The sequence below is a fragment of the Trachypithecus francoisi genome, unplaced genomic scaffold (assembly GCF_009764315.1).
Source record: "Trachypithecus francoisi isolate TF-2019V2 unplaced genomic scaffold, Tfra_2.0 Contig01585, whole genome shotgun sequence".
NCBI classification, from domain to species: Eukaryota; Metazoa; Chordata; class Mammalia; order Primates; family Cercopithecidae; genus Trachypithecus; species Trachypithecus francoisi.
Window position 1 is genome coordinate 5109545 of NW_022681444.1, and position 24143 is coordinate 5133687.

Below are 24143 nucleotides of genomic sequence, written 5' to 3' on the forward strand. Positions count from 1 at the left end.
GCAGCTTTGAGGAGGGAATGTCTTGTGATTCTCCAGAGGATTGTGCCAGGACATTTCCCTAAAGCTATAAGGAGATTCACCTCTTTAGAGGATATTTAATTACAAAGAATCATTCCCTTCAAGTTCATTAAAACATATGTAAACTCCTGAAAAACATTCAGAGACATGAATAAGGCTATATTTATAATGTCCAACTGTATTCCTAGTATAAAAAGTTAAGGCCAGGCGCAGTGGCTCACATCTGTAATCCAGCACTTTGGGAGACCGAGGTGGGCAGATCACTTGAGGTCAGGAGTTCGAGACCATCCTGGCCAAAATGGCAAAACCCTGTCTCTACTAAAAATCAAAACTTAGCCAGGAGTGGTGGTGGGCGCCTGTGGTTCCAGGAAAAAAAAAAAAATTCAGAAAAGAAATCTACATTTCTGGAAAGAAAAATTATTTAGTTACATAAATTATGTATGGAGGAATAACCTGCAGCCATTAAATGTCTTATTGAATAATATTCCTCATTAAGGGAAAACCTAACATATTGCTAATGGAAAAAGTGACAGGCTATATTTAAAGCAGAATTTTTCGTATATCTTTTTTTTTTTTTTGAGATGGAGTCTCGCTTTGTTGCCCAGGCTGGAGTGCAGTGGCACGATCTCAGCTCACTGCAACCTCTAACTCCCTAGTTCAAGCGATTCTCCTGCCTCAGCATCCCGAGTAGCTGGGACTACAGACGTGGTGCCACCAGACCCAGCTGATTTTGTATTTTTAGTAGAGATGGGGTTTCACCATGTTGGCCAGGCTGGTCTCAAACTCCTGACCTCAAGTCATCCGCCCGCCTCAGGCTCCCAAAGTGCTGGGATTACAGGTGCGAGCCACCGCACCCGGCCATATGACTATTTGTGAAGGAAATATTTAAAGGACATTTTGCTAGGTGCTAGCTTACCTTCCCAAAAACATTCTGCCAGTTGACACTCCTCTCAGCAGGCTAGGAAAGTGCGCATTTCTCCACCATCATCACCTTCACCAGCACCAGCAGTTACCAGTTTTCTTCATCTCAACCAACCTAGTAGGTGAAAAGGTTTTACTTTCTTTAGTTACCAGTAATGTTAAGCATCTTTCCAGATGTTTATTGATCACTTGAATTTCAGCACTGGCTATTTGTTTCTTTTGCCCATTTTCTAAGGGAGTGTCCATCTTTTTACACAAGATACTCGAACTACAGGCTGAAGGCGAACAGGGCCCCAAGGGTTGCTTGTGATGTGTTAGGCATCCAGAGAGCCCATCCAGGTGTAGGTTGCCAAATCAAGGAGGCCTTCCTGGAGGAGGTGGTGTTCATCTGCTGGGATTTCCTGTTGGAAATGTTTAATTTGCTGAATGAATGGACGGATTTTTTTCTAGAATAAGAATGGAACAGTTGATGTCCATAACCCAGGAGGAGACTGAGAACCTGCGGCGACGTGAGGTTGCCTGTGAGTTTCGGGATGGGGAGCTCGTGAGCACGCTGCCTGCTGGCTGGGCTGGCAGGGTAGATGGCCCTCCCTCTGTTGGCCATGCATGGAGGGGGCACTGAGTGTTGGCCCTCGAGAGGGGCAGTCAAGTCCCGCCATGGAGCACAGGCTCTGGAGTCAGCCTAGACGTGGATTCAGAGTCCCAGTTCAGACACCCACCATGTGACCTTAGGGACATTACTGCTCCCCAACTTTTCCAAGCCTTGGTTTTCTTAGCTACAAAATGGAGGAAATGGGCCAGGTGTGGGGGCTCATGCCTGTAATCCCAGTGCTTTAGGAAGCCGAGGCTGGAGGATCACGTGAGCCCAGGAGTTCAAGGCTGCAGTGAGCTGTGATCACGCTACTGCACTTCAGCCTGGGTAACACAGCGAGACTGTTTCTCAAAAAAACAAAAAGAAAGTCCAAATGTTCCCAAAAAGAGGATTATTTAAATAAATGTTGGTGATCCATGTGCTGTGGCGCTCTGGTATTAGCATCCCATTAACATGTTATCATGGGGAGTGTTCATAAAAAGTGGGAAGTGGGATGATACCATTTTCATTTTTTTTATTGTAAAATATGCATCATGTAAAATTTACCATCTTAATCACTTTATTTTATTTATGTTTTGAGACAAAGTCTCGCTCTGTCGCTCAGGCAGTGGTACAGTGGTGTGATCTTGGCTCACTGCAACCTCCGCCTCCCAGGCTTAAGCAATTCTCTGCCTCAGCCTCTGAGTAGCTGGGATCACAGACGCACACCGCCACACCAGGCTAATTTTTGTATTTTTAGTAGAGACGGAGTTTTGCCATGTTGGCCAGGCTGGTCTTAAACTCCTGACCTCAAGTGATCCACCTGCCTCGACCTCCTGAAGTGCTGGGATTACATGCGTGAGCCACTGTGCCCGGCCTTCATTTTAAAATAGATTAGTTCTGTGGCGTTATTGTTGTACAACTGCCAGCACCACCTATCGCCAGAACTTTTTCATCTTCCTCAACTGAAACTGTCCCTAGTAAACACTAACTCCCCATGGCCCCCTCCCGTCAGCCCCTGGGAATCAACATTCTACTTTCTGTGTATGGATTTGACTGTTATAAGTACCTCCTATATGTGGAATCATACAATATTTCTCCTTTTGTGTCTATCGTATTTCACTTAGCATAATGTCCTCAGGTTCATCCATGTTGTAGCATGTGTTTGAATTTCTTTCCCTTTTTTTTTTTTCTATTTCTTTGTTTCTAAACACAAGCCCACCAGGGAAAAATGTTCTTCCTTTTCAATACTAAATAATGTTGCATTGCCTGTATATGCCACATTTTCTTTCTTTCTTTCTTTTTTTTCCTTGCTCTGTCACCAGGCTGGAGTGCAGTGGTGTGAACACGCTCACTGCAGCCTCCACCTCCTGGGCTCAAGTAATCCTCCCACTACAGCTTCCCAAGTAGTTGGGACTACAGACACACGACACCTCACCTGGCTAATTTTTTTCTTTTTTTTTTTTTTTTTTTTTTTTTGAGACGGAGTCTTGCTCTGCCACCAGGCTGGAGTGCAGTGGCCGGCTCTCAGCTCACTGCAAGCTCCGCCTCCCGGGTTCACGCCATTCTCCTGTCTCAGCCTCCCGAGTAGCGGGGACTACAGGCGCCCGCCTCGTCGCCCGGCTAGTTTTTTGTATTTTTTTTAGTAGAGACGGGGTTTCACCGTATTAGCCAGGATGGTCTCGATCTCCTGACCTCGTGATCCGCCCGTCTCGGCCTCCCAAAGTGCTGGGATTACAGGCTTGAGCCACCGCGCCCGGCATTTTTTTCTTTTTTTTAAGAGATAGGGTCTCACTCTGTTGCCCAGGCCGGTCTCAAACTCCTGGGCTCAAGCAGTCGTCCCACCTTGGTCTCCCATAAGTGCTTAGATTACAGGTGTGAGCTGCCATGTCCAGTCTCTACATTTTCTTTATCCATTCATCTATCAATGGGTATTTGGGCTGTTTCCACTTTTTGACTGTTAATGAATAATGCTACAAATTTGTGTGTATAAATATCTATTCTAGTCCCTTCTTTCAGTTCTTTTATTTTAATTTTTTGATTTTTCTTTTTTTTTTTTCTTTTTTTTGAGATAGGGTCTCACTCTGTTGCCCATGCTGGAGTGCAGTGGCATGATCTCAGCTCGCTACAACCTCTGCCTCCTGGATTCAAGCGATTCTCCTGCCTTAGACTCCCAAGTAGCTGAGATTACAGGTACCTGCCACCATGCCCAGCTAATTTTTGTATTTTTAGTAGAGACACAGTTTTGCCATCTTGGCCAGGCTGGTCTCGAACTCCTGACCTCAGTGATCCACCTGCCTCAGCTTCCCAAAGTGCCGGGATTATAGGCATGGGCCACCACGCCTGGCCTATTTTAATTTTTTAAATTCCTAAATGCATAAAAATTGACTAGAAGAATATATATCAAAATGGAGTAATATTTCTGGATGACAAGATCACAGATTTTATGTATGTGCTATTCAGTGTTTTACAATTAGCCTTCCAAGCATATGTTGCTTTTATAATTAAAAAGAACAGGCTGGGCGCAATGGCTCACACCTGTAATCCCAGCACTTTGGGAGGCCGAGGTGGGTGGATCACGAGGTCAAGAGATCGAGACCATCCTGGCTAACATGGTGAAACCCTGTCTCTATTAATAATACAAAAAACTAGCTGGGTGTGGTGGCGGGCCCCTGTAATCCCAGCTACTCGGGAGGCTGAGGCAGGAGAATGGGGTGAACCCAGGAGGCAGAGCTTGCAGTGAGCCGAGATCGCACCACTGCACCCCAGCCTGGGCGACAGAATGAGACTCTATCTCAAAAAGAAAAAAGAAAAAAGGTTTTTTTAAGGTGACTCTCAGGTAGGTAACCAGGTGAGGCCTCAAGGAAGCCTCTTCCTCAGTTCCCGTGGAAATCCCTGCTGCATCCCTGCCCAAGTGCCCCAGGAACAGCCACCCCACTCAGCTGTCCCCACCTCATGTTCCCGCAGCCGCCATGCAGCAGATGCTGACTGAGAGCTGTAAGAACCGGCTCATCCAGATGGCCTATGAATCTCAGAGGCAGAACTTGGTCCAGCAGGCCTGTTCCAGGTAAGGTAAGGAAGAGGAGTCCCAGGTGAGGGAGTTGGGGGAGCTGGCTCAGGGCCCAAGACCGTGGGATGAGAGCTAGGAACTAAACCTCCCGCCCTGGTCTACCCCAGCCTCCTATCTGCCATTAGGGACAAGTGATGGCTGCTCTTCCTGAGTTTTCTAGCTGGATCCATGATTCAGCATTGGGCTGTGTTAAAGTAGTAACAGTCACTCCCATTTCTTGTGCACTTCCTGTGTGGCAGGCACTCAGCTAAGCGATGAACCGCACTCGCTGATTGATTCTAGGATGGACTGTATTGTTATTAACCCCATTTTACAGTTGCAACTCAGGTTCTGAGAAACTGTATAACACACCCAAGGAAGCACAGCCAGCAGGCGGTGGAGCCAGGATTTGAGCCCAGCAGAGGGGAGGGGTGTGCTCTTGACTGGGGTACACTCGTTAGTGTCCGAGGACTCCCACGGTTGGGACTGGGATGCCCTGGAGGGATAAGCAAAGGGTTTGCTTTCATGCTGATGGCCACTCTGGGGTCCGGCTCCCTGTGCTCACTGTGGCGCTGTGGGTTTGTTGGACGTTCCACAGGCACCCAGCAGAGCCAGCGGGGAGAAAACAGTCAGTGCTCAGGATCCCCAGACGGGGACAGGCCAGCAGCCCTGGATGCCCTGTTTCTCCTCCCATACAGGTGGCTGGCACAGCTGCCACCCTCCAGGGCACCTGAACTGTGCCAGCCTCCTCTGGGTCCCTGCAGATGTGGGAATTTCTCGCCCGTTTCCTGATACATGACACTGTGCTTAGGCGTTGCAAGCATAGGGGTCAAACAGACCTGGATCCAGGTCCCACTTCTCCTTACTAACCGTGAGGCCTCAGGGGAGTCTCTTTCCTTCCCTGGGCTTCCAATTCCTTATCAGATAAATCGTAGTACCTACCTGTAGAGTTGGTGGAGAATTTGATGAGTGTTCATGAGCATGATGTCTAGTGCATACAGGTCCGATGAATACTTGCTATTGTGGTGAAGCAGGGACCTCACTGGAAAAAAAATAATTGCTATTATGAAATAAACAAAACCAAGATGGTGGCGGGGCGCGGTGGCTCACACCTGTAATCCCAGCACTTTGGGAGGCCGAGGTGGGTGGATCACCTGAGGTCAGGAGTTTGAGAGCAGCCTGGCCAACATGGTAAAACCCCGTCTCTACTAAAAATACAAAAAAATAACCAAACGTGGCAGTGGGCGCCTATAATCCCAGTTACTTGGGAGCTGAGGCAGGATAATTGCTTGAACCTGGGAGGTAGAGGCTGCAGTGAGCCAAGATCATACCGCTGCACTGCACTCCAGCCTGGGTAACAGAGTAAGATTCCATCTCAAAAAAAAAAAAAAAAAAAAAAAAAACCAAGATGGTACCAAAGCACAGACATACTTGAGGCTGCAGGTTCTTGTGCCCAAATCAAGGGCTGCTCCCTGCTTCCTGCCCAGGGTGAAAATGCCAGGAAGGACAGTTTTGTCACACTTTGGTGGCTTACCACCCTTGGGAGTCAGGAGCTCCCCACCCATGGAGGTGGCTGGGCAGAGGCCAGGCATCCATTTCGGGGGGTGCTGTGGAGGGGATTCTGGTGGAGGGTTGGGTGAGAGGACCTGGAAGCGTCTCTCTCCCAGCTCCCGACTCGATCCCCTCCCCTCCAGGGAATGGGATTCAGACAGACTCCATGTCTGTGCCCCACCCAGGGCCCGGCTCCCAGCAGGTACTCCATGAGTATGATCCAGTGAAGAAATGGGTTATCTTGATCTCCTCCAAGGGGCCTGGCACATAGTAGGTGCTCAGGAAACATTCCAAGAATGAATGAATCTCTTGTCTTTCTGGCAGCATGGCCGAAATGGATGAACGATTCCAGCAGATTCTGTCGTGGCAGCAAATGGATCAGAACAAAGCCATCAGCCAGATCCTGCAGGAGGTGAGTCCTCACCCAGGGCCTGAGGGTGGGGGCTCAGGAGGGAGGTTCAGGAGCCAGGACAGAGCACCGAGCTCTACACAGAGCCCTTCCTAGACAGTGTGTAAGGCCCCAGAGGTTTGTGACCATAGACGTGTACAAGTGATCAGGGTGAGGGGTAGAGAGAGGCCGAGGGGGGACCCGGGGGATGGTCTTCTGGTCATTAAAATCCACAGAAGCACCTCCACCTGCTCCCTAGGAGGCTCCCACCTCCATCCTGTGTAGAAGGCTCCATTGGAAGGACTTAAGTGGCAGGAGGTGATGGTGACCACACCATGGAGGTCAGGCCACAGAGGACGCTGTGGGACCTCTGGCCTCTTCTCATGTCTAGACCTGCTGTGCTGCTGTCTGCTCTTCCACCTCTGCGGTGCTCGGGAGGTGCCTGGCAGGGCCCTTGAGTGGATGCAACGAAGGGCCCCCGTGACCTCCTCCCCTTCAGTGTCCACATTACTCTGTTGAGTGTTTTTGTTTTCTTTTTTTGAGATGGAGTTTCCCTCTTGTTCCCTAGGTTGGAGTGCAGTGGCGTGATCTCAGCTCACTGCAACCTCTGTCTCCCAAGTTCAAGCGCTTCTCCTGCCTCAGCCTCCCAAGTAGCTAGAATTACAGGCACCCACTACCACACCCAACTAATTTTTGTATTTTTAGTAGAGACAGGGTTTTGCCACATTGGCCAGGCTGGTCTCAAACTCCTGACCTCAGCTGATCCACCCGCCTTGGCCTCCCAAAGTGCTGGGTTTACAGTCATGAGACACCACGCCTGGCCTGTTTAGCTTTTTATTTTCCTTTTTTTCTTTTCTTTTGTTTAAAGACAAGTTCTTGCTCTGTTGCCCAGGATGAGTGAAGTGATGTGATCACAGTTCACTGCAACCTCAAACTCCTTGGCTCAAACAATCCTCCCACCTTTGCCTCCTGAGTAGCTGAGACTATAGGGCCACCATGCCCAGCTAATTTTTTTGATTTTTTGTAGAGACAGAGTCTCCCTGTGTTGCCCAGGCTGGTCTCAAACTCCTGGGCTCAAGCAGTCCTCCTGCCTCGGCCTCCCAAAGTGCTGAGATTACAGACGTGAGCACTGGCCTGTTCAGCTCTTTCCTGCAGCCTCGTGGGAGTCTCGCCACTGCCTCCCTTCTTCCCTCCCCTTTCTCGCCTGTCCTCTGCGTGTTTGTCATCCCACCCTGCTCCTTTCTGCCTAATTTTAATCTCTGTTCTAAAATGGTTTGACTTAGTGTCTGTGGAGCTTGTCTGAGGAAAATTCTCCGTTTCTCAGAGGAGGCATCTGCCTTGTGGTTAAGTGGGGCTCGGGAGCTGGATAGGCTTGGTGTGTGTCCCAGCGCCGCTGATTCATGCCTCTCAGTGTCACTTTCCCCATCTGTGAAACGGGGCAGTAAAAGCACCCACACAGTCCACTGCGGTGGAAAGTCAGGGTGTGATGCCGGAAGTGCATCAAGTAGAGGCCAGCCCGAAATGAGCCCCTAATATCATTTTAAGGTTTACACAAGTGAGATGAAGTCTGTCTCTCAGATGAAACCCATCCATTAAGGTGCTCTGTACACAGCTTTTGCTTTTCACAGAGATGGGGCTGCAGGGAAAGATGTGGGCACGGCCCCTGCTGAGGGCTGATGGTCTGTGTTGCAGAGTGCGATGCAGAAGGCTGCGTTCGAGGCACTCCAAGTGAAGAAAGACCTGATGCATCGGCAGATCAGGAGCCAGGTGAGCGCTGGGGCCGTGGTCCCTGGACCTGCCCTCTCAGAGACTTGCAGAGTAGCCCTCCAGGGCGGCAGGTCATAGCAGTTGCGGTTTGAACCCCAGCTCCTTGGCTTGCTAGCCCAGCAAGAGGTCGAGGCCTTGCCCTCAGAACCTCCCTTTGCTCCCAGCCTTGTGTCAGGGCTGCTGGGAGGGTGCCTGGAGGCCTCCTATTCTGGGGTCTGGCAAGGGTCTTGCCAGTGAGCGTGGCCTGTTCAGGTCTCCACCACGCCTGGGCCAGGGAGGGCGGTGCTGATGTGTGGCTTTGACTACTCCGGCTACCTGTGCTGTCGGTGCTCCCGGCAGGACTTCCCCACTAGGAAAAGCAGCCAGTGCAGGCCCCGGCGCTCTTACAGCCCAGACCGACAGAGGCATCTCGGGAGCATGTGGTATTTTCCCCAGAAGAGGGCAGGTGGGGCTGTGAGCCACAGTGGTCCTGACACCTGCTGAAAAGTGACCTTGGCCCCGGAGGAGGAAGTCCTCCTCCTAGACCCTCCCTCACGTGACAAGATCCCCCCTAGGCCGGCTGCTGACCTTCAGGCTGTCCTTGGGCAAGCCCACCTATGTGGCCTGGTGGCCACCGCCTGTGGAGTGGGTCTGGGACTGGGGCTGAGGTGGACGTCAGGCTATGGGAGCGCTCCTGCATCATGTTCAGCACACTGAAGTTTGCATTTTTGCATGGTTTTTTTCTTTCTTTCTCTATTTTTCTTTCTTTTTTTTTTTTTTTGGACCAATTTACCTTTTTAATTTCCCTCTTTAATTTCAATTCCACATTGCCGGACATGAAGCTCATTCCTCTGACCAGGGGTTGGTGGTGTCATAGGGACTTAGGGATGAGGGTCACTGGGTCATGGGCACAGGATAGAGAAGTACCGGCTGTGGCGTCTGATCTCCCCCTCCCCTACCGCCCAGGGCTAAAATCCCCTAGACACACCCTGGAGAGTGTGCAAGGGCCCCCCACATCCTCACTGCAGATGGTTTCGACCAGGTCAGCTGTTGCCCTTCAAACCCTGAGCTGGGGCATCCCAGAGAAAGGGATCTCTCACTTACCTGCTCTGTGTCCTTGGGCAAGTGACTTAACCTCTCTGAGCCTTTGTTTTCTTGTCTGTAAAATAGAGGCAATAATACCTCCTAACAGTCAGAGAATTGATGAAATATTACACATCAAGTGTGCAGCACAGGCCTAACACACAGCAAGTGCTCCAGACATACCAGCTAGTGTTACCATTGTTAGTCACTTCCGTTACCCTCTGCTCTCCCCTGCAACAGCGACGAGAGGGACAAGAGAACTTGACCAGCAGGAAGCTGGGTGATAGTTCTGTCTATGCCTCACTCTGGCCTGAATCCCAAGGAAAGCCCCCTCTCCATTGCACAAGACTTTATCCTGTGCCCACTCTAGGACAGATCCTGTGCTGGGCTCTTGGTAAACAGTGTTGGCCATGACAAACACGTTCATGACCCCAGGAACGCAAGGCCATGAAGGAACGAATTCTTGTTCAAGCCCCTTGATGAGGTTCCCAGGCCTACAGGTTCACCTCATTCCAGAGCCTCCCTAGCCCCCCAGAAAGCCTTCTTAGACCCCACTTGGTCACCAGAGAGTAGCAGCACAAAACTGAACTGTGGTTAATGTGAGTAAAAAAAAAACCCTGTCTCGTCTTCTGTTTAGATTAAGTTAATAGAAACTGAGTTATTGCAGCTGACACAGCTGGAGTTAAAGAGGAAGTCCCTGGACACAGAGACACTCCAGGTATGTAGGGCTCCCTGCCCCTGCCCTCCTTCACGTGGTGAGACCCCCACCTGGTGCTCCCTCCCAGCCCCTGGCAGCTGCTCGCCAGCCCCTGGGAGTCAAGGGTTTCTCCAGCAGACAGAGGGCAGAGCTCCTCTGTGGCTGTGACACCAGAGGACACCCCCCAGCCCCAGAAGGCCCAGCGCAGGCCAGGGTTAGAGGTGATCAGCCTGTTGCGAGGCAGGAGGGTCAGAGGAAGGAGGGTTTCATTGCCAAGGCTCCCCCACTCCATCTCCATCACTGCGTTTCCTGTGCTGGGTGCGGGCCCACCGCTGAGCTCCTGTCTCTCTCTCTAGGCCGTGCTTTAGGCCCTTGGGCAGGCATCCTCCAGAGCTGGAGCTTTTGGGTGTCCCGGGATGTCTGGAGGAGAGGGCCCAGCCGCATCTGTGTAATTCCCTGCAGGCAGCATCTCTGGGGCTCCAGCCCGGGGTCCTGCCCACACAGATGAGAGGGCAGCGGGGACTGGCAGCTGGCCTCCTGGACTGGATGCCTGGGAGCCGGGTGTGGCCTGGTGCAACCCTGCTGTGCAACCTTGGCAGGTTGGGGAGGAGGGGCAGCCCTTTCCCTCTCTGAACCTCAGCCTCTCCAGCTGCAGACGGAGGGCTGGATGGGGTGGTGTGTGAGGACATGTGCCCGTGCCAAGAGTTTGAGCAGAGCCTTCGGTCTGTCACTATCCCTGTGTCTGTTCTCAGTGGAGAAGTCTCAAGCTGTCCCATGGACTCCTCAGTGCAGTGAGGGGTCTGGGGTCTGGATCCCTGGTCTCAGGTGCACCGCAGGTGTGCTGTGTGCCCTTAGGCAGGCCTCTGCCCCTCCAGGCCTTCTTCCCTTACTCTGTAAGATGACAGCGGTCCTCCAGGCCCAGCCTGTGCCATCAGGCCATCGGAGAAGGCTGAGCTAACAAGGGAAAGCCCTTTGTGAGCCTTGAAATGATCTTCAGAGATGAGAGGACTGGGGCTGCTCTCAGAGAAGCTGCAGCCATCGTGCCTGGCGGGTGCCCTAGTCCCTGCCCATGAGTGTGGCAGGGCTCTGGCTGTCGGGGCCCCCATGGGGTTTCCAAGAGCAGGTGTGGGAGGGGAGCAGGGACCCCAGGCTCTGGTTTGCACGCACCTCCATTTGTGTGGGGCCCCACACCCTTCCCTGCCATTTGCTTCTGCCCCTGTGCTCTGTTGTCTGGGAGACCCAGGCAGGCACTGGGGGCTTGTCATTTCTTTTGTTTGATGTTTCTTACCATCCCATTGCCATCAGTCACCAGGATCCCATGCCTGACAACCCCGCAAGGAAGAGAGATGCAGGCTTAGGGGAAGGGGGGCAGAAGGGCCTCTTAGCTTTGTCCCCCAGCTCAGCCTGGAGGCGCTGGGCAGAGAACCAGGTGAGCAGGAGGCCAGGCCCTTCTGCATCCTGCCACCGCGGGACTCCTGCACTGATGCCAGCTCACGGTGGTGTGGGGTGTGGTCTTGTTTGCAGGAGATGATCTCGGAGCAGCGCTGGGCCCTCAGCTCCCTGCTCCAGCAGCTGCTCAAAGAGAAGCAACAGCGAGAGGAAGAGCTCCGGGAAATCCTGGTATGTGTTTGGCTTCTGTGCTCAGCGTCACACATGCGTTTACTTTTCTTTAACAGACTTGCCATTTTTAGAAACATCTGTTATTCAAGTAAGAGTTGTTCATCAAAGAAAAACTGGAAAGTACAAAGGAAAATAATTGCATTTCAAGCGTTATCTCCTGCCATTTTTTGTTTGTTTGTTTGTTTGAGACAGGGTCTCCCTCTGTCGCCCAGGTTGGAGTGCAGTGGTGCAATCTCAGCTCACTGCAGCCTTGACTTCCTGGGCTCAAGCGATCCTCCCACCTCAGCCTCCCGAGTAGCTGGGACTACAGGCATATGCCACCATGCCTGGCTAATTTTTTTTATTTTTCGTAGAGATGGGGTTTCGCCGTGTTGCCCAGGCTGGTCTCCAACTCCTAGGCTCAAATGATCTGTCTGCCTTGGCCTCCAAAAGTGCTGGTTTTACAGGCATGAGCCACCACGCCCAGCCTCTCCTGCTGTTTTGATGCATATTTTCCAAACATTGTGATGCATCTTTATAGCTATTCATGTGTGTGCCTTTTAAACGTGACATGGTACATACCCTTTTCGAGCAGCCTGTTTCTCCACATTTCTTTTCAAGTCATTAAACTATTCCTTGATGTCCTTTTTCAAGACTGTGCTTGGCCCGTATTGTTGAGTATGTGGATTCCTTCTGGTTTTTAAACTTTTCTAGGTGGTGCTCTCCGACTGCCTTTGTAGTCGAGTATTCAGGAGCAGCCATGAGAATTCACTCCAGACAGGACTCGCTGTGTCCAGGGCAGGCCGTTTGATAAGTTTTTGGTAGGAGTGGCCCAGCCGTCCCCTGTCCCCTGATGGGTTTGACACTGGCACATTTTCAGTGTGGCAGAGGCCCCCTTGAGAGTGTCTCCTCTAGACCCAGTGGGAACCCAAGCAATGAGGACAAAGGCCAGGCCCACCATCTGGGGTGGAAAAGAACGAGTCGTTCCTGTGTCGCCGTGAATGCACCAGACGCCCTCTGAGCTGCGTCCTAGGCCGGGCCCTGTGCAGGTTTAGAAGAGACCAGCTTCTTCTGGAGGCCTGAACAAGCCTGTGCCCATCAGAGGAAGCTGCCTGTTCCTCACGGTGCCCTACTGCCATCTCCTATGCATCAGGTTACTTTGCAGATGGTGGCTTGGCGCTGTGCCGTAGCAGCCAGGGGCTGTGGCTGGTGCTCCTGCCCTTGTAGGCCTTGGGGGTCACCACCAAAGGAGGAAGCACCGCCCCAGCAGAACACAGCCCGTCTGGCTCCTGGGCGCTGGAAGAGAGGGGCTGCAGCCCAGACGGAAGGGAGCAGTGGGTGTGGCCAGGTCCGGGGGGGCCCCCAAAGGGCAGTCAGGCCCAGCAGGGATTGGGAAACGCCTGCGCTGATCCCATTCCCCAGTCACGCCAGCCCTCACGGAGCAGCTCCGTTGTTCTGAGCATGGGCTCTGGAGTAAGACAGGCCTGGATCTGATTCCTGGCCCCACCCTGGGCAGGTTACTCATCACCCTGAACCTCAGTTCCCTCACCTGGGAGGTAGAATCTCCTTCACAGAGTTGTGAGGATTAATGAATGGCATCTTTAGGTGCACAGCATGATCTGGCACATGGTACTGTGAACACGTCAGCTACGCCTGTTGTCACTATGGTCGTTATCAGCATCGTTTGTTCGCTGCTGTATTCTCAGCACCTAGAACAATACTTAACGAAGAGTTATCAAATGGCGGAATAAAAGAATCATGTTCAGGCCGGGCACGATGGCACACACCTGTAATCCCAGCACTTTGGGAGGCCAAGGCAGGTGGATCACCTAAGGTGGGAGTTCAGGACCAGCCTGGCCAACATGGAGAAACCCCGTCTCTACTAAAAATACAAAATTAGCAAGGTGTGGTGGCGGGTGCCTGTAATCCCAGCTACTTGGGAGGCTGAGGCAGGAGAATCACTTGAGCCCGGGAGGTGGAGGTTGCGGTGAGCCAAGATCGTGCCATTGCACTGCAGCCCAGGTGACGAGTGAAACTCTGTCTCAAAACAAAAAAAGAATCATGATCAATAGCACATTGATCATTTTTCAGCTCTGTCAGACAGTGAAGCCCGCTCTAGAAGCTGAAGGTATCCTTCGCACCTGTATCCCCCTTGCCTGGGCCCCAGGAGGCAGCCCGGGCTGGGTAATGCTTGCTCTCCCACAGGCAGACAGAGGGAGTACCTCCCACAGGGAATGGCAGAGTGTGGTACCAGGTGGCAGAAGCTCAGGTTGAGGCGCTCGCCCTGACCCGGTGTGTGGCGTCGGGCAGGTCAGCTACCTTCTCTGAGATCGTCTCAGCAGTAAATTGGAGAGAGTGATGCTTCCTGCTTTTCTCATTTCTATAGTTTAAACTATAGACAATAAGCGGATGGGAAAGTTCTCTGTAAAATACTCAGTGCCAGCCAGTCACAGTGGCTCACGCCTGTAATCCCAACACTTTGGGAGGCCGAGGTGGGCGGATCACTTGAGGTCAGGAGTTTGAGACCAGCCTGGCCAACATGGCAAAACCCCGTCTCTACTAAAAATACAATAATTAGCCAGGCGTGGTGGCGCACACCTGTAGTCCCAGCTACTCAACCTGGGTGACAGAGCAAGAGCCCATCTCAAAAATGAAATGAACTGAAATGAAGTGAAATAAAATAAAAAAGTACCAAGTGCTGTCCACCCGCTCAGAGGAGCATAGTTCATAACTCTTTGTTTTTTTGTTTTTGTTTTTTTGAGACGGAGTTTCGCTCTTGTTGCCCAGGCTAGAGTGCAGTGGTGCGATCTCAGCTCACTGCAGCCTCCGCCTCCCGAGTTCAAGAGATTCTCCTGTCTCAATCTCCCGAGTAGCTGGGATTACAGGCATGCACCACCATGCCCTGCTAGTTTTGTAATTTTTTTTTTTTTGAGACAGAGTCTCACTCTGTCGCCCAGGCTGGAGTGCAGTGGTGGTGCAATCTCGGCTCACTGCAAGCTCTGCCTCCCGGGTTCATGCCATTCTCCTGCCTCAGCCTCCCAAGTAGTTGGCACTACAGGTGCCAGCTATCACACCTGGCTAATTTTTTTTTTTTTTTTTTTTTTGTATTTTTTAGCAGAGACAGGGTTTCACCATTTAGCCAGGATGGTCTCAATCTCCTGACCTCGTGATCTTCCCACCTCAGCCTCCCAAAGAGCTGGGATTACAGGCATGAGCCACTGCGCCCAGCCTCATTTTGTATTTTTAGTTTAGATGGGGTTTCTCCGTGTTGGTCAGGTTGGTGTCGAACTCCCGACCTCAGGTGATCCTCCCACCTCGGCCTCCCAAAGTGCTGGGATTACAGGCATGAGCCACCATGCCCGGCCACCATCATTGTTATTACAGGTTATATTACCGTTTTGAAACTAACATTGCCTGCTTCATTCCTGGCAGACGGAGTTAGAAGCCAAAAGTGAAACGAGGCAGGAAAATTACTGGCTGATTCAGTATCAACGGCTTTTGAACCAGAAGCCCTTGTCCTTGAAGCTGCAAGTAAGGACTGCTGGTGCCTGCCCCGGCCAGGGAGCCCCGGGGACCTCCTCCCAGAGGCGCCTGCGGTGCCTCCACCATGCTCTGCCTCTTGTTACCTTCCTGGTGACTCTAGCATGCCAGATCCCGTGCCAAGCCCCAGTGGAGACAGAAGTGAGAGCGAGGGAGTGTTCATTCTGGTGAGGGGGGTGACAAGGCACTGGTCACTGCTGTGCGGGCCAGAGACCTGCCCACAGTAGAGCAAAGCCTGTGCCAGGAGCCACTGTCTGCCCAGCACCTGCAGGGAGAGAGGCGGTTGAAACAGCCCCCTCTTGGTGGATGTTCAAGTTGCTTACTATTTTCAGGTTTGCAGACAGAGCGGCAGTGAACCCCTGGGCCTATCTTTCTCTGTGTGCCTACACATGAGTTTTTGTAGGAAAAATCCCGAGTACATTCTATGTATTAGGTTATGTATATTCAAACCCTTCATTTTCTGTTGTAAACAGGGGGTTCTTTTCTTCCTGCCCGCTCATGGTACACATTTCTTTCTTGCAGGAAGAGGGCATGGAGCGCCAGCTGGTGGCTCTCCTGGAGGAGCTGTCAGCTGAGCACTACCTGCCCATCTTTGCGCACCACCGCCTCTCACTGGACCTGCTGAGCCAAATGAGCCCCGGGGACCTGGCCAAGGTAGGCAGCAGCCGTCCACAGGGAGAGGAGGGGCGCGCAAGGCCGCTGTCCTGACCAGCCGGGGGTTGACCTGCTCCTTGTGTAGTCCTCAGTGAGGCCTGTCCTTACCTAATGGCCCAGGGCCACCTTGCTTCCAGATGGCCAGAACACCTGCCCTTCTGCCCCAGCCTGTGTGTGCCCTACACACTGTCTCACTGGGAAATCCTGGGGAGGTGGGTCCTGCTGACCTGCTCAGACTAGATCTTCAGACTGGAGGGACAAGACAGGCCCTTGGGGACTATCCGATCCAGCGTCTGCCCTGCCCCATGGTGTCACAGACTGTCGTGGCCACAGCACTGCCTGAGCCCCTGTTCCTTTCTGGGCACAAGCTGAGCTCTTTACAGCACATTAATCCACTTATTCTTCAAAACAGAATTATCATCACTGTGCCAGCTAACTTTGTAGCACCTGCACCTGCTGGGCACCATTTTAAGCACTTTTTGTATTCGAACTCACTGAATTCTTCTGACAGCCTAGTGGGGTACATACCATTATCATCATCTTTCAGATGAGACCCAGTAAGGCAATAACTTGGCCCGGCTGGGCACAGTGGCTCACGCCTGTAATCCCAGCACTTTGGGAGGCTGAGGCGGGCGGATCACGAGGTCAGGAGATCGAGACCATCCTGGCTAACACAGTGAAACCCCGTCTCTACTAAAAATGCAAAAAATTAGCCGGGCGTGGCGGCAGGCACCTGTAGTCCCAGCTACTTGGGAGGCTGAGGCAGGAGAATGGCGTGAACCCGGGAGGCGGAGCTTGCAGTGAGCTGAGATCATGCCACTGCACTCCAGCCTGGGCGACTGAGCGAGACTCCATCTCAAAAAAAAAAAAAAAAAAAATTTGGCCCAAGGTCACACAGCAGAAAGCAGTGTGGCCCCAGAGTTCGTGTTCTTTGCCGTGAGACTGTCCTGCCCCTCCCTGGACAGATGTAGACGTCTACCAGGGTCCGAAAGGACTGGATGGCACTGGGGGTCACAGGCTGTGCCGCTCAGGCTCTGGAGGCTGAGGGACTGTGGGGCTCATGTGCTGCTGCTGCCTTGTGTCTTGGCCTCCCAGGCTTCTCTTCTGCCCCACCTGATGGGGAAGTGGCTGAGGTGTGCAGGTGAAGCCTGGCACCGGGAAACGGTTGCTAAACTGTAGCTGTTGCTAGTGCTGGTTTCCCTTTGGGCTTCAGTTTCCCCCCAACCCCTGCCACACCGATTGGGCTGAGGCCTGGGGAGGTTGCCCTCACAGCTATGGTGCCGCACTGCTTCATCCTGACCTTGGACCCCACCAGGCCCTGGAAGGCTTCCACATTTCCAGCAGAAGGTGCCAGCGGTCCTGTGGGCCTAGGCCTGTGCCAGGTAATTCATGCCATTTAGCACTTCCTTGAACTGTTACAGGTGGGCGTATCAGAAGCTGGCCTACAGCATGAGATCCTCCGGAGAGTCCAGAAACTGCTGGATGCAGCCAGGATCCAGCCAGGTACCAGCACAGCTCTGGCCTCTTCCAGACAGGGCTCCCAGCCATATGTGTGGGCTCTGGTGGGGACAGTCATTTGCTTACATTTCAGGATGAGTCCTGAGGGCTGGTTCTAGCCCCTGCTGGTCGGTAAGGTTCCCTCCAAAGGAGCAGGCTTAGGGATCAGTGAGCCCGTTTTACAGGTGGGAAAAACTGGCCACCAAATTGGGAGAACAGGAGACCTCCACATAGCAGTGGAGGGGCCCTCCCAGCTCCCTGTCCCATAGCCTTCCCTCAGTTCACCCTACAGATGCTGGGATCCACACACTGAGGGACTTTGGACTAGAGGGAGAAATAGCCCGTCCCAGGGCCTGCAGTGTGCCCAGTGCTGGGCCTGAGGCACACCTGTGGATGTGGAGAGATGTCCACAACAGGCTGTGAAGGGGCGAAGGCAGGTCGTGAGGGCCATGGGGAGAACGGGCAGGTGTGGAGTCTGGGGTCTGCCATGTGCTGAGCACAACCCGGGGGCCTGGCACCTACTCACTGCTGTGTATGAACCACGTTGCGGAACCTCCGGATCAACCCCGCAAGGAGGCACTGTTGTGGTCCTCATTTTCAAGATGAGGAAACTGAAGTGGAGAGAGGTTAGCATGTCCCCCGTCAGGTCCCACTGCTGGCAAATGGTGGAACCACTGGGCTTCACTGCCTCCCTGGGGAAGAGGTGGGGGGCCAGAGCAGGGGTGAAGGAGAGGGCAGGCTTGTGCTGCTGGGCTGGGCGAGGCTCTGGGCAGGGCATTTTTAGCCAGAGCCAAGGAAGAGGCAAAGGAGCCAAGGTGAAGGTGGATTTCTGGACTGGACCTCAGTGGGGAGGCCCCGGGGCTCCAGGGGGCTGGGCTGACTGCAGCCCCAGGATAGCTTCAGGCACCAGTTTTGCAGCCACTTTTACTCCAGGGACATTGACTCAACCCCCAAAAAGTCATTAAACTTCTTATGTGCAGAATAGACCCCTTCTGGATGTTCCTGACCCTCCAGCTCTCAGACTGGAGATCAGAAGAGATTTCCATCAGGAGTTGGGGTCACCCCTAGCAGACAAGCCTCACGTGAGCAGGAGTCACAAACAGGTGCCCTTCACCCTGAGCGGGGTGCAGTGCCTCTGAGCCTAGTGGTCCTCAGGACCGGCTGCTTCTCACTGTTTGAGTCATCCCTGGAGCAAACAAGCAGGTTCTTCCTCTCTATAGCAGATCAGCCGTGAGGATTTGTGGCCACATGCAGAGAGTGGATGCCTGGGCTGCTCAGGGCTTCCTGCTTGTGCCCATTGGGGAAGGGGCCATGGTGGGATCCATCCCGAGTTCCAGAAGGCAAGGGAAGTCCTCAATTTCCTAACAATTCTCTTATTACTCCCAGAAATCGGTATACTTTATATCAATTATAGAGGCTGGGGCCGGGTGCAATGGCTCACACCTGTAATCCCAGCACTTTGGGAGGCCGTGGCGGGTGGATCACCTGAGGTCAGGAGTTTGAGACCAGACTGGCCAACATGGTGAAACCGCATCTCTACTAAAAATACAAAAATTAACTGCGCGTGGTGACGCACACCTGTAGTCCCAGCACTCGGGAGTCTGAGGCAGGAGAATTGCTTGAACCCAGAATGCAGAAGTTACAGTGAGCCAAAATTGCACCATTGCACTCCAGCCTGGGTGACAAAGTGAAATTCTGTCTCAAAAAACAAAAAAGAAAAAGAAAAAAGCAAATATAGAGGCTGGGTGCAGTGGCTCAGGGCTGTAATCCCAGCACTTTGGGAGACCTGTGCGGGAGGATCAGTCAAGCCCAAGAGTTTGAGACCAGCCTGGGCAACATAGAGAGACCACTTCTCTACAAAAAATAAAATCAGCTGGGCACGGTGGTGCACACCTTAGTTCCAGCTACTTGGGGGGCAAAGGTGGTAGGATCGCTTAAGCTTGGAGGTCGAGGCTGCAGTGAGCCATGATTGTGCCCCTGCACTCCAGCCTGGGAAAGAGTGAGACTGTCTCAAAAACAAAACAAAACAAAACAAATCAAAAAATTAGCAAGGCATCATCCCAGCTACTCCGGAGGCTGAGGTGAGAGGATTGCTTGAGCCTGGGAGGTTGAGGCTGCAGTGAGCTGTGATCATAACACTACACTCCAGCCTGGGTGACAGAGCAAGACCCTGTCTGGGAAAAAAAAAAAAATGTATATATATACACACACACACACATACACACACACACATACATACACACACACACACACATACATATATATATATATATGAGAGCTCCCTCAAAATGGTAGCTTGGGGGCCGGGCGCGGTGGCTCACGCCTGTAATCCCAGCACTTTGGGAGGCCGAGGCAGGCGGATCATGAGGTCAGGAGATCGACACCATCCCGGCTAACACGGTGAAACTCCGTCTCTACTAAAAATGTGAAAAACTAGTCAGGCGCGGTGGCGGGTGCCTGTAGTCCCAGCTACTCGGGAGGCTGAGGCAGGAGAATGGCGTGAACCCGGGAGGCGGAGCTTGCAGTGAGCCGAGATCGCGCCACTGCACTCCAGCCTGGGCGACTGAGCGAGACTCCGTCTCAAAAAAAAAAAAAAAAAAATGGTGGCTTGGGGGCAACACTGATACCCTTAGAGGGTCTAGTGTTGTAACAGCCTTTTAAAAATCTTTAGTTTTGGCCGGGCATGGTGGCTCACGCCTGTAATCCCAACACTTTGGGAGACTGAGGCAGGCAGATCACGAGGTCAGGAGACGGAGACCATCCTGGCCAACATGGTGAAACCCCATCTCTACTAAAAATACAAAAATTAGCTGGGCACGGTGGTGCATGCCTGTAGTCCCAGATATGCAAGAGGCTGAGGCAGGAGAATTGCTTGAACCCAGGAGGCGGAGGTTGCAGTGAGCTGAGATCGCGCCACTGCACTCCAGCCTGGCGAGAGTGAAACTCCATCTCAAAAAAAAAAAAAAAAAATTGTTAGTGTTTTTCCTGCTGTAAAAAATAATGCTTGTAATTCAAGCCATAGAATAAATAAAGTGAACCGTGATCAGGAAGGGAACCAGGGATAGAATCAAAGAAGTGGGTGGCTCACGTTGCATGATAGAAAAAGAGACTTAGTGGCATCGTGCGGTGGCTCACACCTGTAATCCCAGCACTTTGGGAGGCCGAGATGGGCAGATCACCTGAAGTCCAAAGTTTGAGACCAGCCTGGCCAATATAGTAAAACCCCGTCTCTACTAAAAATACAAAAATTAGCCTGTCATGATGGCAGGCACCTGTAATCCCAGCTACTCGGGAGGCTGAGGCAGGAGAATTGCTTGAACCTGGGAGGCAGAGGTAGCAGTGAGCTGAGATGGCGCCACTGCACTCCAGCCTGGGCAACAGAGCGAGACTCTGTCTCAAAAAAAAAAAAGAGACTTAGCATTTTCTAAGGGCTGCTTCTGATGTCCTAGCAGGGCATGCTGGCTCCAGGGCAGAGCAGCCAGCATGCTGGGGACTCTGTGGGGCTGGGGGCAGGGGAGCAGTGTTGGGGGGCCTCTCATTCTGCTCCCCTGGGTCACCTGATGGGCAACAGCCCATCCTGTCTCCTGGGCAACCAGGTGGAGAAGCCAAGAGCTGGCCCTTCACTGAGAGCTCCTGCCCCAGGGCTGTGGCTGCGCCACCAGATGGCTGCGTGGCCCTGGGTGAGTGACTTCCCGCCGCCGAGGCTCAAATGTCTCATCTCTGAAAATGTCGAGCCCTACTTGCAGGGTGGCTCTGAAGGGTCCTGGGGACATTAGAGATCAGAGGACCCACTTACCAGGCGCTGCGGCCATCCCTGCAGAGACTTCAGTCCCATTCTGCAGATGGGAGATGAGGCTCCGAGAAGAGAAGAAGAGAGTGTGTTGGCAAGGAGAGCACTTCCCTCAGATCCGAGAGCAGAGGCTCCCCCACCCTCCAGCTCACTCACTATGGGGACAGGCACGGCCACGATGAGCCCCTAGGGGTTGGGGTCAGCGGAGATGACCGTGGCTCAGTCTGTCCATCTGGTCCCCACAGAGCTGAAACCACCAACAGGTGAGGTCCTCACCCCTACAGCCCCCCAGGAGCCTCCTGAGTCTGTGAGGCCATCCGCTCCCCCTGCAGAGCTGGAGGTGCAGGCCTCAGAATGTGTCGTGTGCCTGGAACGGGAGGTAAGTCTGGGGCCCTCCCCACCCGCCTGCCCTGCCTGCGGCCACCCTCCTCAAATTCTCCAGGTACAGGGTTGTCTCTGAACGTGTTTTCTCCAGTTATCTAAGTAGACTGTGCTCATCTAGAAAGAATGCAGGAAATAAAAATGAGCCTGATGCCGTGACCCAAATATGAGCTGCACTCACATCATTTTCCAGATCTTTTTTCTTTTTGTTCCTACTTAATAGGAAAAAAATTTCCCAAATCATGAAATATCAACAACATGATTTACCCTGCAGAGGCTTTAGAAAATCATCTTTTGGCCAGGGACGGTGGCTCACGCCTGTAATCCCAGCACTTTGGGAGGCCAAGGCAGGTGGATCACCTGAGGTTGGTTCGAGGCCAGCCTGGCCAACATGGTAAAACCCCATCTCTACTAAAAATACAAAAATCGGCCAGGCCTGGTGGCGCACACCTGTAATCCCAGCTACTTGGGAGGCTGAGGCAGGAGAATCGCTTGAACCTGGGAGGCAGAGATTGCAGTGAGCCAAGATCCCACCACGGCACTCCAGCCTGGCAGACAGATCGAGACTCCATCTCAAAAAAAAAAAAAAAAAGAAATCATCTTTTAAAAATTCATTAACACTTATTGTAAAAATTACAGAGAGCGGTGAATGAAATACAAATCCTTCTTTGCCTCCACTGAGGGATCCTACTTAGAAAAGCAGCCATGTTTGTAGTTTGATGATTCCAGGGTCTCCAGTTGACCCAGCTCATGCCATGATATGGATGGACCTGTTGTTTCCAAATATAATCCCTGTTCTGCAGCCCTTGGCATTACAGACAGCTTTGAGCGGAGCTTGGATCAGTTCCTGAAAGCAGGAGATGCTGAGGCAAAGTGTGGTCCTGAGTCAGTGGCTGCTGCTCCGGGTTGGGATCATTTGTAGACTGAGGAGTTCAGGGCCTGGGCAAGTGCATCAACAAGAAAGAAGCCTGAACACCCTGCGTGCCCTCCTGCAGGGGCCGGCTGAACAGGCCTCCGTCCCCTGTCCAGAGGGCAGGAATGGAATCCCCAGTTTTATTTAAGAAAGAAACAGTTGGGCCATTTATATGGGTATTTATATTTTTTTTACAAACTATAGAGAAATAGACAGCAAACTGCTAACAGAAGGACCTGGTTACCCCTTTCGGCCGTGCCTGTTCTGTTTCTGTGGCGTTCAGATGCCCAAAGGCCCCACTCTCAGGTGTTTATGGTAAAGATGCTAAAGAATAACGAAGGGAGCCGGCACAGTGGCTCACTCCTGTAATTCCAGCACTTTGGGAGACCCAGGAAGGCAGATCACTTGGGGTCAGGAGTTCGAGACCAGCCTCACCAACATGGTGAAGCCCCGTCTTTACTAAAAATACAAAAAATTTAGCCAGGTGTGGTCGTGCGCGCCTATAGTCCCAGCTACTTGGGAGGCTGAGGCAGGAGAATCACTTAAACCTGGAAGGCCAAGGTTGCAGTGAGCTGAGATCACACCGCTGCACTCCAGCCTGGGCAACAGAGTGAGACTCTGTCTCAAAAAAAAAAAAAAGGCCGGGCGCGGTGGCTCAAGCCTGTAATCCCAGCACTTTGGGAGGCCGAGACGGGCGGATCACGAGGTCAGGAGATCGAGACCATCCTGGCTAACACAGTGAAACCCCGTCTCTACTAAAAATACAAAAACTAGCCGGGCGAGGTGGCGGGCGCCTGTAGTCCCAGCTACTCGGGAGGCTGAGGCAGGAGAATGGCGTAAACCCGGGAGGCGGAGCTTGCAGTGAGCTGAGATCTGGCCACTGCACTCCAGTCCGGGCAACAGAGCGAGACTCCGCCTCAAAAAAAAAAAAAAAAAAAAAAAAAAAAGGGGCCCGGGGCCTGGGACTCCTGGAACCCAGCAGGGCCTGCCATACACTCCCGCTCTCCTTCCCCAGGCCCAGATGATCTTCCTCAACTGTGGCCACGTCTGCTGCTGCCAGCAGTGCTGCCAGCCACTGCGCACCTGCCCGCTGTGCCGCCAGGACATTGCCCAGCGCCTCCGGATCTACCACAGCAGCTGAGTGCTGCCCACCCACCTGGGCCTGGGCCTGGCCCTGCCTCGGCCATTGTGAGCCCCGGGCTCCTGCTCAGCCTTGTGCCAGCCAGACACGTATGAGGCCCCCCCTGCCCTGGGCCCCTTCCCCACCGCCCAGGAGCCCCCACCCTGAGCTCCAAGCATGTCTGGGCCAGGCAGAGGCGCTCCGAATCCATGACACCACTGGTCTAAATGGTCCCGGGGGCTGGGGCTGGAGAGGCCACTGCACCACTGGTCTAATGGTCCCGAGCCTGGGAGCCAGCGCCCCAGCCTAATCATGGATCTGCTGTCTCCCAGCTGTCTTGAGTGAAGGTCACCACCCCTGCAGGAGCTTGGTCCTCATCTGGGGACCATGCACAGTCCTGTCCCACTCTGCATGTGGGAAGGGAGCAGGAGGGCCTGGCTGGGTGAGCGGAGGCCGTCCTGGGAAGGCATACGGTGCAGGCCTGTACTCATCGTGGCACCAGCACCCCTGGGCCTCCCTCTCTGCTGCTCCCCAGGACCCTGGGGCCCTCCTGCTCTCCACATCTGTCCCTCCTTACCCCATATAGCTCAATCTGAAGCAGGAGTGTCAATAAACCTGTCTTCAG

The 24143-nt window shown here is 52.9% G+C and overlaps 1 protein-coding gene across 5 annotated transcripts in view; it reads left to right on the forward strand.

Moving 5' to 3' along the window:
- Window positions 1-24143, forward strand: part of LRSAM1 (leucine rich repeat and sterile alpha motif containing 1) — a 56959-nt gene extending 32816 nt beyond the window's left edge. For 4 of the 5 annotated variants that reach the window (XM_033191703.1, XM_033191710.1, XM_033191711.1 and 1 more), the window contains 11 exons: window positions 1390-1460; window positions 4478-4577; window positions 6435-6522; window positions 8191-8265; window positions 9965-10045; window positions 11549-11644; window positions 15056-15154; window positions 15686-15817; window positions 17239-17320; window positions 21350-21483; window positions 23414-24143. In XM_033191703.1, coding sequence (XP_033047594.1) covers window positions 1390-1460; window positions 4478-4577; window positions 6435-6522; window positions 8191-8265; window positions 9965-10045; window positions 11549-11644; window positions 15056-15154; window positions 15686-15817; window positions 17239-17320; window positions 21350-21483; window positions 23414-23539 — 1084 coding nt within the window. In that variant the 3' untranslated portion in view covers window positions 23540-24143. The remainder of the gene's footprint in view (window positions 1-1389; window positions 1461-4477; window positions 4578-6434; window positions 6523-8190; window positions 8266-9964; window positions 10046-11548; window positions 11645-15055; window positions 15155-15685; window positions 15818-17238; window positions 17321-21349; window positions 21484-23413) is intronic. The other variant, XM_033191712.1, reaches the window with a different exon arrangement.